At 42.3% G+C, this 16,220-nt stretch overlaps 1 protein-coding gene across 1 annotated transcript in view; it reads left to right on the top strand.

Moving 5' to 3' along the window:
- The window catches only part of PTPRG (protein tyrosine phosphatase receptor type G), a 403,467-nt gene that overhangs the window by 199,240 nt on the left and 188,007 nt on the right, over positions 1-16,220 (top strand). Inside the window, exon 3 of the mRNA XM_035547040.2 lies at positions 15,996-16,175. Within this exon, the coding sequence (XP_035402933.1) occupies positions 15,996-16,175 (180 nt within the window). The remainder of the gene's footprint in view (positions 1-15,995; positions 16,176-16,220) is intronic.

The following is a 16,220-nucleotide window of genomic DNA, read 5'->3' as shown; positions in this document are numbered from 1 at the left end:
AATAGTACGAAGTATGTAGGTGTCATCTAGAATAAAAGCATCCTGAAGCAAAAAGCAATCTACATGGTCACCATTTAGCTTACAAAGCTAATGGAAGTGGGTCTGAGCTGAGCATGGGAGGGTGCTTGGCATTTGGGCACCTCTGTGGGCCCCTTTTATTAGCCCAGCTTTTGGTATTGATGGCTTTGGATTCTTTGTTATTTCCCCTGGCCGTTAGATTGTTTGGTATTTGTCAATAAACTCAGGTACGCTGGAGTACTGCCAGGGTCAGTTGCTCAAAAGTAATGAGACCGACCAAAAGAAATCTGGGGGGATTGAAAAAAGGTAGTAATTTTAAGGTTCTTTGCCTTCTGGCTCCTGGACCTTTTTTCTTCTCTGTTTTCAAACTTTGCTCTGAAGACAAGGAGCCTGGAAACTTTCTAGTTTAAAAAGCTGGACATAATTCACTCTCATGAGACCAAGAGTGCAATCTCTCAAGTCTACTGGCCACAGCTTTAATAAAGGCATTAAATTGCCTAAGACATGTTCTATAATTAGGAGGGTTGTATCTAATTACTTATTTTGGTCCATGGTCCCAAACAGGGCTTCTGTAATTACCTTATCATACTCAGGATACTCTAACTCATTCCTATGGATTTGCACTGGCAAGAAATTCCAGTCATGGATCGAAATCTATTTTAAATTTTCTTCAGAACGAAACAAGAACAGAAGGATAGGCTGCTCCTCAAAAAGCTCTTGACTTGTGTGAGATAATAAATAGTGCAGGGATACAGACAAGTGCAACGGTGCGGTGGGGCAGCACTGCTTAGCGTAGTAGGAATTGATCTCAACACAACAGCAAGCTTAATTGGCAGCCAGATTTTTGTAGGTGAAGCTATTAAGGATTGACTTAAAGGAAAAAAGAATTTCTGTGAGTATGTGTTAGTGGTTCTCAGCCAGAGAGAATGATAACATGGAAGAAAACACTGAGCTGTGTGCTTTGAGTAACCCTTGGATGGGGAAACTGAAGGCTGACACCATAAGCCAGATGGAAGCTAAAGAAGACATGAAAACAATAATGGGCCATGTAGGAGCTAGAAAAATGATTATATGTGTTTAATGCGGCTTGAATGGAGAAAGCATTCAGGACAGGTCGGAAAAGATGGGACCAGCAAGAGCTGCAGAAGAGGCAGGACTTAGCCACAGCAGTGTTTCAAACATCAGAATGCTGGAGAAAAGGGCCACGCAAACCTCCACTCTCCAGACAGTCTCTCATTCTAGAGGAAACATTCTTCTGTAAGACGAAGTTACACAAAGTATGGTCCAATGATATTCTTCAGACCTGTTTATCTGTCTTTTTGCCTGATTGCCTTTTTTGTTGCTTCAAGTCCGTTGGTAGGTTCCATTGGAGCCAAAGGAAGAAATCTAGGCTTTGGGAAAATATCCCATTTAGGAGGGGACAGTACTCATTTACTCATCTTCGATACAAGGAACGCTCCCTAAAGCAGCGGAGGGATCAGCTTAGGTCCGTTCAGTGTTTTGGGTGGAGTGAAGAGCAATTTCCAGCCCAGTTGACTTCCTCACTGGAAGATGGTTCTGGGCAGTGTGCAACTCTTTACCCCCCGGAGGAAAGCTGTCCAGCCCCAACGGCATTTACCTAGACTTACATATGGGTAAGTCGCCTGAGAAGCATGCATGTCCCTAAAGAGAAGATGCTGTCTACTGAAGGCCTCTTGTAAGCTACTGTTAGAAGGCGAAATAAACCCTGGGCTGGAAACACGATGAGCTGGCGTTAGAAGTAAGCTGCAGGTTGAAACTTAGACAGCGATAAAACACTGAAACAATCTTTAAAACAGAAAACAAATAGTGACTTCTTAAGTCTTGATTTCTTCAATGCTGAACAGTTTTCTGAAAGAGGTGAAGACTGTTTTTAAGGCTCTGTGGAGAGGTAGCGTTCTGAAGTAATGACTTGTGCTCATCATGTCAGTATGTGCTATCCAACTGTTTCTTCTGGCATGAAAACCTGTTACTTTTTACTGACACTGTGAGTGGGGAAAAGCAAACAAAACCTGAGATCCCATCCCAGCAACACAGCAAGTTTCAGCAGCCTTTTGGAGATGTCGTAAAGGTTTTCCTTGATATAGTGAACCCTTTACAGACCTGAGTAACTCTCAAAGATACAGGGAGCTATTGAGCTAGGTAGTTCGTTTTTGCTGAAAATTAGAAATAACAAAAACTGGTTTCTATTCCGTGCATTAATATTCCTGTCAAGCAAATGGAAATAGTGTTTGAGGAATAGATTGTAACTGAATAACAAGTTAAGGCTCAGAGTAGAGTTAAAGAATGTGTATAAACTATACAGCCAAGAAAAAGATTGGCTCTGTTGGAGGTGGAGTGTGTGGTTCTGCGTAACAGGTGAACTGAAAATGATGGGTATGACAGGAGCTATATTTAAATGAGCTGTTGAAAGCAGTGTAAGAATAGAGGAAAATGATATACACAAATCTCAGTGAATTCTGTCCTCCGCAGATCTAATTCTTCTGCCACAAGCAAAAATTGTTGCAACGGAACATGAGGAGCTAACTTCTGTGACTGAGCGAGTAGGAACAACAGTCAGAGTTGGCAAAGGTACATGCCTTCAGGCACGTGAAAGGAGAAGGAACAAATGTATTCTGGACAAAACTGAGCAGAAGACAACTGTTATTTTCTAGGACTTCAGAAAGATTTTTCCTTGTGTAGAAGGAAACTTAGAGATCGCAATTTCCCACGTTCTAGGTCAGTGCAGTTGTAGAACTTCTGAGCAAGAATTTGTCACAGAAGGTCAAAGTTGTGATTAATAATACTGTGAAAGGGTCTTTATTGGAGCCATGTTCCTGCTTTTTCTCAAGTATTTGTTACATATGTTTTGGAGATCCAGGTACTTTTGGTTTAAGGGAAGGCCTCAGACAGTGTAGAGCAGGTGACTAACTGTTTGGTATGACGCTGTCCAGACTGCGCTAGCGTGGCGTGAAGCTCACATGGTTCCCAGTCTCTGGTGCTGAGCGAATGTTAAGGTAATTAAGTCTTAGTTTAGAGTGTGTTCAGATCAGAGGAGACTTCCACAAAGTCTCTGGTATCTTTATATTCTCCAGGGAGAATCCTGGTGTTAGCAAAGTCAGTGACAGGCACTGCGCTGTCACTTTGACACTTCATCTCGCACTGCACTGCGGTGGTACTAAGTCAGTTCATGCCGTAACCTCTCATCCTGCAAATAGGTAAGTTCATGAGTAACTTCACTCCAGTTTTACAGCTTGATATTACTGAGAATAGTCAAATATTTTAAGTCACGTTCCTGAGTGGAGTCTTTTTGGTGGAGTGTATAAGTTTCATGTTTTTATTTAGGGAGGTTTCACTGTCGTTGAACTCTAGGCTTAAAATAGCAAATTACCTCTCTTTATTTCATGTAAGCGGAAATGCACTGTTCTTCTGTACATCCAGACACCGGTAATCTCAGTAATGCGGTACTGAAGTGAATCTCCTCTTTACTTTATGTCTCCCCCCCCGCCCCCTCTTTTTTTTGTTCTATACTTTATGTATCTTGTTCCAGTCCTTGTTATGTCATACTTTCACAAGGGCCGATCAGGTTCATCTCCATGCTCATCCTTTCAGAGATCACCGTTTACTGTCTGCCAGCTTAAATCCCTAAAGAAGCTTCCTACATGTCGAACAAAACTGGTAAAAGTGATATATTTTTATCTTGCCACTCAAGAAGTTCCTGTTGGTACGGGCGGCATGATGCATGTTAGTGCTGTATCAGAAAGAGCCACATTTCTCCTAAGTAGTGCTTTGTTATGAAGTTCATTTGACTGAAAATATTTTGCATGCTTAACTACCTGCTGGTGAATTTTTCTATGCCAAGTAATGTGTCAGGAGCTAGCAGAGCATAGTAAGTTAATTACTTGTGTGCACACTGTGAAGGAAAAGCAAACAGCAAGGCACCAGTGATACGAAGAATGAGACTTCATTTCAGTCGCCAGAGATTGTGTTGTTAATGAATCCGCTCAATCAGCAGGGAATTGGTAATGTAGATAAGACCAGGTATGGCTGTGTACTGAGATGAAGATTAGTCTCTCAACCAAAACATTGTTTTTACTGAGGGTTTGCTAATATTAAATAGTTTTTCAAAAGCACCAGTGAGATAGAATAACAGCCTGAATAATTATGGCTGTCTTGAAAAGACATGATGATGATGATCTTCTAATGTGTTCTGCAAACACTATATAAATCCAATATCTTACAGATTTCACAGTTAAGCGATGCACTCCGGATTCCATTTTATGGTATATGTCGCCATGGGCTGCCCAAACGCTGCCATGAATAAACGGCACGGGGAAGCGTGTTCAGAGCTGGCTGCATCGGGCTGAGCGGGGCAGGGAGGGCTGTGTGAAAGCACCTGCTTCACTCGCCAGCATCCTCGGTGGCAGTACGTGAAGATGCTGGCGTGAAGGGGCAGGTGATGCTTGTATGTGGCTCTGGGGAAGATTCCTTCTGGTGACAAGCTTATAGCCTGCGAGCTGTCCTCTGGGGTGATCTTCCCTAAAGAGATGCTGTAAACAACACGGTCATGCTATGCTGGAGGAAAGTGCATTTATCCCAGCCTTATATTTTATGCAGCGTTTGCCTGTGCCCCATCAGTACTGCATCTAGCAGTGCTCACTCCGACTCTGTCCGTCACCACAGTCGCTTTGCTGCCAGCTCCCCGTGGCAGCTGGTTTCTCCCCGCAGCAGCTGCTCGGCCACTCGCATGCGGATCATGCGCCGCAGGCAGCGCCGGCGGGAGGGAAGGGGATCTGCTGCTGCGGGGCCGGGGGGCGGCTGCTGCTGCTCTCCTCCAGCACTAGTATGCTTCCACCCAGAGCTCATCCAGTAGTGGTGTGATGGTCTGAGATCCATCTTAGGGAAATCAAGTCCTTTCCCTCTTTCCCTCTTTCCCTCTTTCCCTCTTTCCCTCTTTCCCTCTTTCCCTCTTTCCCTCTTTCCCTCTTTCCCTCTTTCCCTCTTTCCCTCTTTCCCTCTTTCCCTCTTTCCCTCTTTCCCTCTTTCCCTCTTTCCCTCTTTCCCTCTTTCCCTCTTTCCCTCTTTCCCTCTTTCCCTCTTTCCCTCTTTCCCTCTTTCCCTCTTTCCCTCTTTCCCTCTTTCCCTCTTTCCCTCTTTCCCTCTTTCCCTCTTTCCCTCTTTCCCTCTTTCCCTCTTTCCCTCTTTCCCTCTTTCCCTCTTTCCCTCTTTCCCTCTTTCCCTCTTTCCCTCTTTCCCTCTTTCCCTCTTTCCCGTCACCTAATTGAAAAACTAAAGCTGGCTCTGAAGAGTTTAAGCTATTTAATGTAACATATGGGAAATGGCAGGTATGGAACAAAAATGAGAAAAATGGTTGTAAAATGTTCTGTGCCGTAGGAGATAGCCCTGCTTCTGCAGCTAGAGTACCTCAAGCTGGATGTTACGGCTGCTTATTGTCTTCCTATTTATTCTTACTCCTGATGCTCTTAAATTAATGGTAGAAACATAGACTGAATGTTAATGGTAGTTGAGGCTAGGGTTCATGATGTGTCGTTAAGTAAAAGCTGGCTATCTCCCAGAAACTCTCCCGGGAGCTATTTTACTGGTGCATATTAGTGAAAAGGACAGCTGGATTGAGAAGTCTGTTCTAACAGGGATGCCATTAACAACTTAGTTGGTCAAAAGTTGATTTTCACCTTTAAAAAAAAAGAAAAAAGAGATGTATCATAGCAAAGCCATTGTTCGTCGAAGTCTAATGAATGATTTCAGGGGCTGCAGCGCTGCCCGTGATGCACTTAAACAATACAGTCCGTATCGTATTGTGGCCGTCTTTGGGTCAGGTTAGGACCAACAACGGATATTGGAAAGCTGAAGGTGACACATGTTTTAGCAGTGGACGATTTTATCTTCCTGGCTTTTTTTTCTTAGGACACTTTTGTGTTGTTTTTTTTTTTTGTGAATTTTAAACGTGAGCCAAAGCAACGAGTGAAAATCACTTTAGTAGCAGGTTTCTTTTGAAACCAAGAGTACGTTCGCTCCACCAGTGCCTCTGGATAGGCTTTATTGATATCAGCCCTCCCTCCCTTTATTCCCTTTCTATATTGCTCTGTGCTCTCTGTGGGTGTTTTATTAACCAGCATCCTGCAAAAATTCAATAAAAATATACAATTTTTTCCTTACTTTCTTCTTCCTTTTCTTTTCTTTTTTTTTTTTTCATGCTGGTTCTCAGAGACAGAGCTCTGGGGAAGGCTCCTTTGGTTAGTTATGAGGAACAGATGGGAATCAAGAAAAGGTACTTTCTGTTCCCATACCCACCTAAATTGGAGGTAATTAAGTTACAGTGAGGCATCATTTACGTTAGCAGTTTCTTTGGTGAGATCAAGGCTATTAAGGGTACATGTGAGAAGTAGTAGGATTTCAAGTGTGCGGTACTTTGAGAAATAATTGGAACTGTGTCTTTCCTAAATGCATTTACAGGCAGCCTGGCACTGAGGTCTGCAGCGGGACAGCTGAGGCTTGCACAGTTACTGTGCTTTTTTCTTTTTTTTTTTTTTTCTTTTTAAATCTCTGCAGCTCTTCTCAAGTTTTGAGCAATCCTTGCAGATGCTCTGATGAGACAGGTGAACTTCTCCCTTTATAAAGCAGGGGAATGAAATGGAGCGTGTTGCTCCTGGTGGTAGGAAGGAGCCAGAGAAGCAAGATGGGAATTTGAGACTTCCTGACTTAAATGTCACGGCTTATTACTGTCACTGTCGTTCAGCATTCATCTCTGGAGCCGCTGGGCTGGTTCAGCAGCGCGGGAGTCTTGATGCTTCAGCCTGGTCTAAGTCAAACTCTCAAACTAGCCAAGATCTCTGGTTCGAAGAAAAAAAATGCTGCCATACAGTGGTTCCTTAGCCCACCGTGGCTGTTCTAGGTTTTCCTCTCGCCTCGCTCCTCCTGCAGCCTGAGGTCTCCCTGCCATGCCACAGCTTTGGCACACAGCCGCTGCCCGCTTCAGCTGGGTCCGGGTCCTGTGGGGGCCGTCACCGCAGCACGGCCGCTGCCTGCTCGGCCCCTTGCCTCTCCTAGCCTTGGCAAGGGATGCCATAATTAGCAGCGTGCTGAATTCACATCCTCTTCCCTCCTCTTCTTTCCACAAAGTCTTCTTGAAGCCCCCCGGGCCTCTGTCTGCATCAAACAGCTCCTGGGTGGGAAAGTTTCCTGCCCAGTTTCTTCCTCTTGTTTCCTCTGTTTTATTTTCTGAGAGCTTTTTTCATGCTGTGCTTTCTTCTTGGAGCAGTCCAGATGGGACCGTGATTTACATCGGCATTATATGTGCTCAGGCTCATTCTTCATCTGTTTAATTCCATGAAACACCAGGCTCATTTCTCCTTTTATCTTTGCTATCTGGAAGAATTGGCGGCGTTTCTCTCCTGTCCTATGGGACGGATGATTGAGTTTCTGATATAGAGGACGTGCCGGGGGGTTTCCAGCTGAGGGAGATGCCTTCAGAGAAGCGAGGTTGTTACAGGAGGGGGCAGGTCAGCCCAGGAGGGGCTGTTCTCGAGTGTGAGGTGCCGCACGTTGGGTCGCTGCGGCCTTGCCTTACGTGGCTCGGTTATGAGTTTTTGAGCTGTTTGCTGCCCTGTCTGTGGAAGAATGAAGGCCTTCGTCCTTCCTCGCTGCAGTGTTGGGCAGTACAGCGATACGAGTGCGTCTGCTGCCCAGGTCCATCATTGTCCAGCTGTTGCCTGTGAAGGGAAAGGAGGACAGTGACAGGGGGGCCGCCCTGCCAGGGAGGTGGCCTCAGACGGGCCCGGTCCCAGGCACCGCCTGCTGACACCCTGCCTTCCACCCAGCGACATCAGGTGCTGTCATCAGCTGCTGCATTGATTCACAGTACATCTTCATCCAGTAATTTCCATTAGGGTTTATACTTTTTTAAATTATATTTAAGAAAAAATCTATTTTTATGTCTCTCCCTCGCCTTCATGGAGTTTTACTCAACTGGTATAGGAAGAGAAGAAAGTTAATTTACAACGTCTTCATATAAATTAATCTTCTGTTTTCTCCTTATAACGTAAGTTATCACCTCGTTTATTATATGCAGCTCAGGGTGAGCGGTTCTAAAAAGGCCACAGACAGTTACGAAATGAATGGTGTGAGATGTCAGATGTTCATTTATTAAAAATGAAAATTATGAAAAACAGAGGATGTAGACGTATATTGTCTCAGTCACTTGCCACCAGCACGCACCTTGTATACCACAATTCATCCTCCCACTCAGTGAGTTCTGCATATTAATCTCATCGATGTTGTTATGCTGTGTTCAATATAATGTAAACATTTTTGAAATATTGGAGTTAAAAAACTCAGCAGCTCATTAGTTGTGTCTATCAAGAGTATGTTGTGTCACACTCCTGAAGAAATCCCGAAATATTTTGCCAGCACAGCTGAAGCTAGTCCCATTTTCACTTTTGCGTGGTGGTACATTATTCAGGTCACAGATGCAAACCTTGAAATGTTTATGGAAAAAACTTGTTTTAAGTAATTGCACTTGCTCCAATTTGTTGTGAACTTCCTGCAACATTTGTCTTAAGGTGCTGAGGTTTCCTGATGTTGCTTATTTATCATACGTTTGTGCTGCTGGCAGGTTGGTAGGTACAGCGGGAGCTTCATACAAGATTCATGGCAGCTTCATACTTTTTTGAGGAACAAGATTAGGATCCAGAAAGTATTTGTACGGAAGTGTGGGGATACACAGAAAAAAAAAAGTGTTTGTGGCTGTGTAATACAGATGTTCACATACCTTCTGAAGGATACAAAGCTTTTGAAAACATACGTTAGAACTCTTTGCAAAAGATAATTAATAGAAGGCTTAATTAAAGAATCCAGCAAGAAACATGGTGTCTGTAGAAACTTAGAAGATGGTGCACCTCACTGTTTTTGGGTTTAAAAGCTGCAGGTGTTGTAGGACAATTTATTTTCAGGAGCGTAGTTTAAAGCCTTTCTTTTTCTTTGCATCAGCCGTGTTTTGGCAGTGAGATGGTATCACTGGTGAAATCAGTTCTGAAGATCAGCTCTGCTTTTAAGGCCCCATGGCTGGACGTTTCTGTAGGTGTGGTGGCACCGGTGCAGAAAGGAGAAGCAGGGCTGGTGCTTCGATGTTGCTGCTAGCAATTGCTCAAAGGTTATCTAAATCCAAACCCTTTTTGTTCTGTCTTCCTGTATTTGTGTATGTTCCAACAACTGCCGGTTAAGATATCCCTTATCAGAAACTGTTCTTGGGAAAAATTTCTTTCAGCGTCTTTCAGCTCTCCAAAAACCTGTCCGGGGCTGTTTACGACTCTGACATGTCTTAGGCACTTTTTTCTGCACCGAGTTTGCAGACTGGATGATGCTTATATCTGTTTGGGTCTCAGCGAGCTCTTCAGGACCTTGCTCTTGGTATTCAGTCTCATTTTTCAAGCAGTAATTGGAATTTTCTGCAAGCATGAGTGTCTCATGTTAAACAGAGTGATGACAGAGAATAATAAAATGAAAAGCCCTTTTCCCTCAGGGTAGGAAATCCTGGAATCTTTGTTCAAAACGGCACCGTGGACTCTTAACTATGGGCTCTCTTTCTCTATCTCTTTGAATTTGGTATGCCATCGTTTTAGAGCAAGACAGTATAATTTTAGCAACTTTTCCCCTAATATAATGATTCAAAAACTTGATTGCTTTCTCTGCAACGGGAAGGCCCCTGAAAGATGCCACTGATTTTTATCAGGGCTTTCGGGGATTTTTATACCTTTACCCCTGCTGCCGCGTGGTAAATTACTCAGCAAGAGATCAGTCAGTCATTCGAATCATTCTTTCCTGCCTTGTATCTAAATGCAGCCTTTAGCCTTCATCCTGCAGGGTTCACTTCATTTCGTCTTCCTAGGAGGAAGCCGGAGGTTAGAGACTGAAGGGAGGCTGACAGTTCAGCTGGGCTGGAGCTGCAGCACACGCCTTGCCTGCTGCCCTCACTCGCATGGCGTAAGCACCTTCCTCGCGTGCCTTCCAGGACTTGCTTTTAAACGGCAAAAATGATGAAGTCTTGGTTAATGGCATCAAGTACCAGGTTTGATCTTTTCGTCCCAGATAACAGAGCGAAACCCCAGACCTGAAACTTCTGAAGAATCTTGAAATACTTTCAGTTCCGCAGTGAATTTCCTTGATGTTTGATTATTTTAAACCATTTTTTCCTGTTTGAAAATTCAGCCTGCAAGAGAAGCTCACTGCTTTATAGTTGAGCAAGGGCACCACTTCCTTGCTCTTTCTCAGTGTTAAAAAGGAGATGTTTTTGTTTACTGGCACCACTTCCTTGCTCTTTCTCAGTGTTAAAAAGGAGATGTTTTTGTTTACTGGTGTTTCTTTTCAGTGTTTCTTGAGATTTGGCTCATGAGGGAGCAGCTCAAGTACGACAGAGACAGGTGGAAATTCTGAGATTCACATCTTCAGCATTACTCAAGTAAATGCTCAGTTGGCTGGGCAGGTCATACCTACGCATCTGTACAAAGAAAAGCATTCCTGTTTATCCAGAATCTTGCTGAGAATCCTTCCCATAAAACTTGCAGAAAAGATGCTGGAGGCAACCTGCTTGGGTGGCATCACTAACACAACTGAATACCACTGCCATCCGAGGAGTAACCAAGCCACTGCTTAGCGTGCCTTTAGCCTTATTTTGGGTGAGCTTCCAAACATAATTCCCAACATCCCACATCCTTCTGACCCAGCAAGAAGGGAGCCCTGCCACTTTGTGTGAAACGTGGGCATCCTGCCTCTGACAGAGATTCCCTCCTCTTAGGAGGGTAGCTTCCTTCTGTCAGCGTTAGAAAACAGCCAGCAAGAGAGCAGCAAGAGCCATTTGCATGTGGAGGGAGGACAAAGCAGGGCTAGAAGGGGTGATGGATGTAAGCCTTTCTGCAGCGCCTGTTTCCTTACAGTTCTGTGAATATCTGCCTTGCAGATAATCGTGGATTAATGATCTTGTGCATTAAGATGATGGGATAGGATGTCCTTGTGAAGTGGCCAAGCTAATTTGTTTTAATTGCAGAAGTGTGAGTGGTTTGGGTTGCCGTTGCAATCATGACTGCCATTTTCATTCAGAAATAAAAGGTTTAGAGGCATCAAATACATCTAGATTTGTCTGAGATAATGTTGTTTAAAAACTGTTAAAGAATAAAGCACAGAGAAGTTATGTATATATAAAAATTTGAAAAAAATCTGAACTAGCTCTTTGCCCGATAGACTGGGATTTTAAAGTCAAATTTTTGTGCAAATGTTAAAACCATGTAAAATTAAGAAAAACAAATGTTGATTTTTCTGCTTCTTTCCCATCTTGTAAATGAATGATCATAATCAGATTGTTCATAAATTGCTGATGTGTGTCACACTACATCTGGATGTTGTGTAAAAGCGTGCGGTATACATCAGTCTGTATCAGAGGAGCTGATCCATTAGTTGGGAAATTATTTAAAATCAAGAAAATTGCAGTGGTTTTGATAGAAGAAAGTTTAAACAAAAGCTTTGTGGAAGAAAAATATATTTGATTTTTTTTTTTTAAAGTTTTTATGCAAGCTTTAATTAGATTTAGTGGAAATGTTTTTTCATTAATGAAGGCTTCTCATTGTTTAGGTTGTACATAACTAGAAAGAGAAAGGTAATTTTGGATTCTATTTAAAGAGCAGCTTGTGCATTAAAAAAAATATATATTAAAGATTCTGCAGTCATTGACTGGAAGATTTTGCATGAGAAAAGATTGCAGAGTCTTTGGAAGCATCAAGTAAGTTCGGATGAGGATGGATGACAACACCTCTGGCGTTTTGTGCTGCTGAAAGTCCTGGTGTGAGAAGCAGGTGGTCTTGCTGAGGACAGACCCCAGATGCGCTTTTACCCCTCAGAAGCAGGGACCTCTCTCGCCCCTGGTTTCAGCAGAGGTAGGGTCAGCTCCCAGAGACCTGGCTGCAGACCAAAATGAGCTTGTGGGGCTGCCAGCCTCAGGAGATGAGCGAGCTCTGCAGCAGCAGGGCAGGATCTCATCTCGGTGGGGCTGGAGTTACTGGGGCTTTAGAGGGTGACCTCCTCCCCACAGCGTTCCCAGCACGTCCCGTTTCGGTGCCGCGCTTGCATCGAGTACTCCAGCTCCAGGACGGGGTGTCAGATGCTCGCCTTCACTTGCGGGTCATCCCACCATTGTGGTGGAAATGTGTTAGTTGTTAGCACAGGTGAGGTCTCTTAGCTTGGTTGGGTTTTGAAAACTGAATTATTTGTCAACCCTTAAAAGGTCAATTCAAATTCATTCCAAATTTTATTTGATGAAAGCCGTAATGCTCGCCATTGGAAAAATGGAATACAAACAGCCATAAGTTATCTGTCTCAGATGGGTAAATGTTACACACGGAACGGAGGGATTTTTTTGCTAGGCTTAAGTGAAACAGAGTCTTTATTTAGTGTCATGTTTTTATTTAAAAGCATTTATTTAAAGTTCTAAAAAACAAAGAATTCAATAAAGCAAGACAGGTGCAACTGCAAATGATTAATGATATAATTCTTGGTACTTTATAAAGTGTCTAACACTGAAGAGATTTATACAGTGCAGAATGGCAATTGTGCTTTGATGGAAGGAATAGGTAATCAATACCTGCAAGCTTAGAAAAAGCGTTCTATTTCCTCCTCTAATGATATAGGGTTTTTTGCAAGGCAAGAATGTCTGGAGCATGAGACACTTGGAAGAAGAATTAATTTGAAATCTGTAGTGGAAGATCAGTTTCAATTAAAACTGCACTTGAATGTCCATGGAAAAAAGCAGGCAGTTAGACTTAAACCGTCTGATGGCTACCAGGGAATAAATGAATCCCACTGCACTGGTCTTGATTACAATTTGTTGAGCTTGTTTTTCCTGCGTTGGAGAGAGAGTTGATTTACTTTGGTCTCAAACTCAGAAATTAAAATTTCCTTCTTTCCTGCCTCCCCCCAGCCGTGTCTTATCCCGCTAATTGTTAAAGCTGGGATGGCCCCAGCCCCGCGTGGCAGGGATGGCGGTGTTGAGGTTGTGGCCTCTATTTCTGTCTAGAATTGCTGCCATAATGGTGTAGGTCATATTGCATGTAACACTTTGCATATCAAAAAGTTCGGAAAGAAATTAATGAAAAACTCAGCCGTTTATAAAATCCTGTGCTGATTTTAACTAACAGGTCTCGAACCTTTAAATCAGAGCTTAGCCTTCTGGCTGCAATTTGGGATGTCAGGGCTTGGAGTCACAGCACCGGCACTGAATTGGGGTTTTGAATTGCTGAGAGAGTTTCACTGCATTAGATTTTCCTTTAGCTAATTCAGCATATGGAAACATTTTCTGTATGAAAACTAATACTATCACATGAAGATAGCAGCTAGTATTGGGCTTTTTTTTTTTTTTTTTTGGTAAATTATAGATTTAGAACCAGGTGAAGCCACTGTATTTTTAAAAAGAGATGTATTGCTATATTAAACTAATTCAAACAAGTTAAATTAAAAAAAAAAAAACACTTTTTTTTTTTTTAATAAGCTTGTTTAAGTGACACAAAGGCCTAAAAGCCTTTTTGAAGTCTGGGCAGTGAAAACCTGTATTTCAGCAAGAGTTAATCCAGGTACCTAAGTCACTTGAGGTTTTAACTCAATAAGATGTTTTGCTTGCTTGTTTACCTTTATGGCTTATTTTATTCTTTTGACAAGACAGTTTTCACTGCAAATTGGTTGAGAGCTGGCTACACTTAAAAATAAAAATGATAATGATAAGAAGAATCACAAAAAAAAGCCTTTGTGACAAGATGCATGGAGGTAACCCTGCAATGCCTGTTAAAATAAATCAGCTTATTCAAAAATAAGATCTCCCCATTGGTTAGGAGGTCACCAAAATACTAAAAAAAAAAATAATAAAAAAAAATTGAGTGCACAGCTTTTGAAACCACAGCTGAAACCATTGCGATAGCCTCTGTGAGCAGAGTGCTTTTGAAAAGCTCACCATATGTTTATAACAAAGCCAAAAAAAATGAGAGCTGGCAGGTTTGATGATTGTGTGCAGGACTAAACATTCTAAAACAAATTCCTAAATTTCATGGAGTAAATGCAAGGTTATACGGTAAGTAAATCTGAATTGCCAGTTAATTCACTGCAAAACAATTAATAAGAGCATCCTGATTCAGGGAAAAAAAAATCTACAAGTGGAACATGTTTAGGTTTCCCAATGTAGGGCTTTTTAATAATTTTGTTCTCCTTAGTTGTGGTACATTGGGAAATTAACTAAAAGTGGCGTTTGCTGACAATACAAGTTGAACAATGAGATAAACAAAACTGATTCTTTAACCTGGGCAGGTGATGTAAATGACTTTTAAAGGATGGTGCAATTTTGCTTAATTGTAGATTAAAATGAAACACTTTGATGTTGTTTTCGTTACCATAGAGCATTTGCATATGATGGGTAATGCACAAAATCTTGCTGGTGATTAAGTGTCCTGCATCAGCCCAAGGGAAGATAGGAAAAATGCATTTTGCAACTAGACACGTTAAAACCCAGGGGCCAAAGAAACGGGCCTTCCCAACTGCTGTGTTTGGATGGCACTAATTGAATTTACATATGTTGCTCAGATGCAAGGGTAATAAATGCATATGGGCGCATCATTTGCTGCTGTATGCTACAGAGCAGACATGCTGACTGTGTAGTTCAGAGGTACAGAACAGGTGTGACATCGGAGGTCTCAGGAGACTGGAGTTTGGCTCCGGGTTGTAACTTGGTTTGGTAGAAGAGCTTGGGCAAATTGCTTCCCTCAGCTCATCACTTTCCCTGTCTTTACATGAGAATAAGGGTGCTGATCCCTGCTGTAAGGCACTTAAAGAACTGTGAGGGAACAGTGCTTTGCAAGAACTCTGTGCTGTTACTTCAGGAGCGTGGACAACTATTTGCACTCACAGGAACACAATCTCTTAGTCTCTGTTAATGCAATTTAAGAGTTGGGGAGGGAGGTTGTAAGAAAATTTTGAAACTCACTGGAGATCCTCCTCTGTGTGCTGTTGAGGCCCCTGGTGTTGTATTGCTTCTAGAGGTGGTCTGTGGTGGGGACGGCAAGGGCTTTGTCTGAAACCTTTTATTTCCACGTGGTATTTTTATTGACTGTTCTTGCTGGAGAGCCTTGTAGAATGGGCATGGTGGGTTTGGGTTGTGGCAGCTTGAGCTGTGGTCTGTGATACCACCTCTCGCAGCTCCACCACCACACCGTGACAGACCATGACCTTCTCCTTTACTGCTAATACTTGACTTGTTTCTAGAGAGTAGCTTACATCAGGTGAGAACAGACTGTGCTAATAAGCAAAACAGAAAACTCATGTAAGAACAATAAAAGGAAGAGTATTTTCCTGATCAGTTATTGCTATCTTTATTTCCTCCATCAAGAGTTTGCGTTTTATACTTACTTGCTTTCTTCAAATTTACTAATATGCCCTTTGGTTTAAATCTTTATTTTCATCTTTTCTGATTTCAAAACCACCCAAATAAATGAGATCATTAATAAAGATCATATTATCTAAGCAGAGTATTGCACAAATGCAAGTTAATGCAGAGCTGGTACATTATGTATCTCATGTAAGAAGGTAAATATATACTAATATATCATGGCTGAAGCTTTAGGAAAGTTCCTGTAAAACCATGCTAATTCATATCATATGCATGAAGAACTTGAGAATTTCAGATAGTTTTATAGAATAGTAATTAAAAAAAAAAAAGACCATTGTTCTTTACTGCTAGAGGCAAAGTTTGAGTACGGCATGAAGCTAATGGATTTCGATCTCTTCATACGTTTACAAGTCTTAACCTTTTTCAAATGTGGGAAGTGTAACAGCAGTGGTGTTACCTGGGGAGCTTAAGTTCTTCATCCTCTTTCTTAAGCATTATCCAGAACTGCTGAGCCACTGGAATATTAATTTACATTGGTATTTTTTAACAGGTACCTATGGTCCCGAGCACTGGGTTACTTCTAGTGAGAAGTGCGGAGGGTCTCACCAGTCTCCCATAGACATCGTAGACCATCAGGCTCACGTCGGAGATGAGTACCAAGAACTGCAGCTTGATGGTTTTGACAATGAATCTTCTAACAAGACTTGGATGAAAAACACAGGAAAAACGGGTATGTTCTTTTCTGTTTGTCTCCATAGCGTGCCTGCAGTCAATT

Source organism: Cygnus atratus, chromosome 10, assembly GCF_013377495.2.
Source record: "Cygnus atratus isolate AKBS03 ecotype Queensland, Australia chromosome 10, CAtr_DNAZoo_HiC_assembly, whole genome shotgun sequence".
NCBI lineage: Eukaryota > Metazoa > Chordata > Aves > Anseriformes > Anatidae > Cygnus > Cygnus atratus.
Note: the sequence above shows the minus strand (reverse complement) of the source record. Positions and strands in the feature narration are given on the sequence as shown.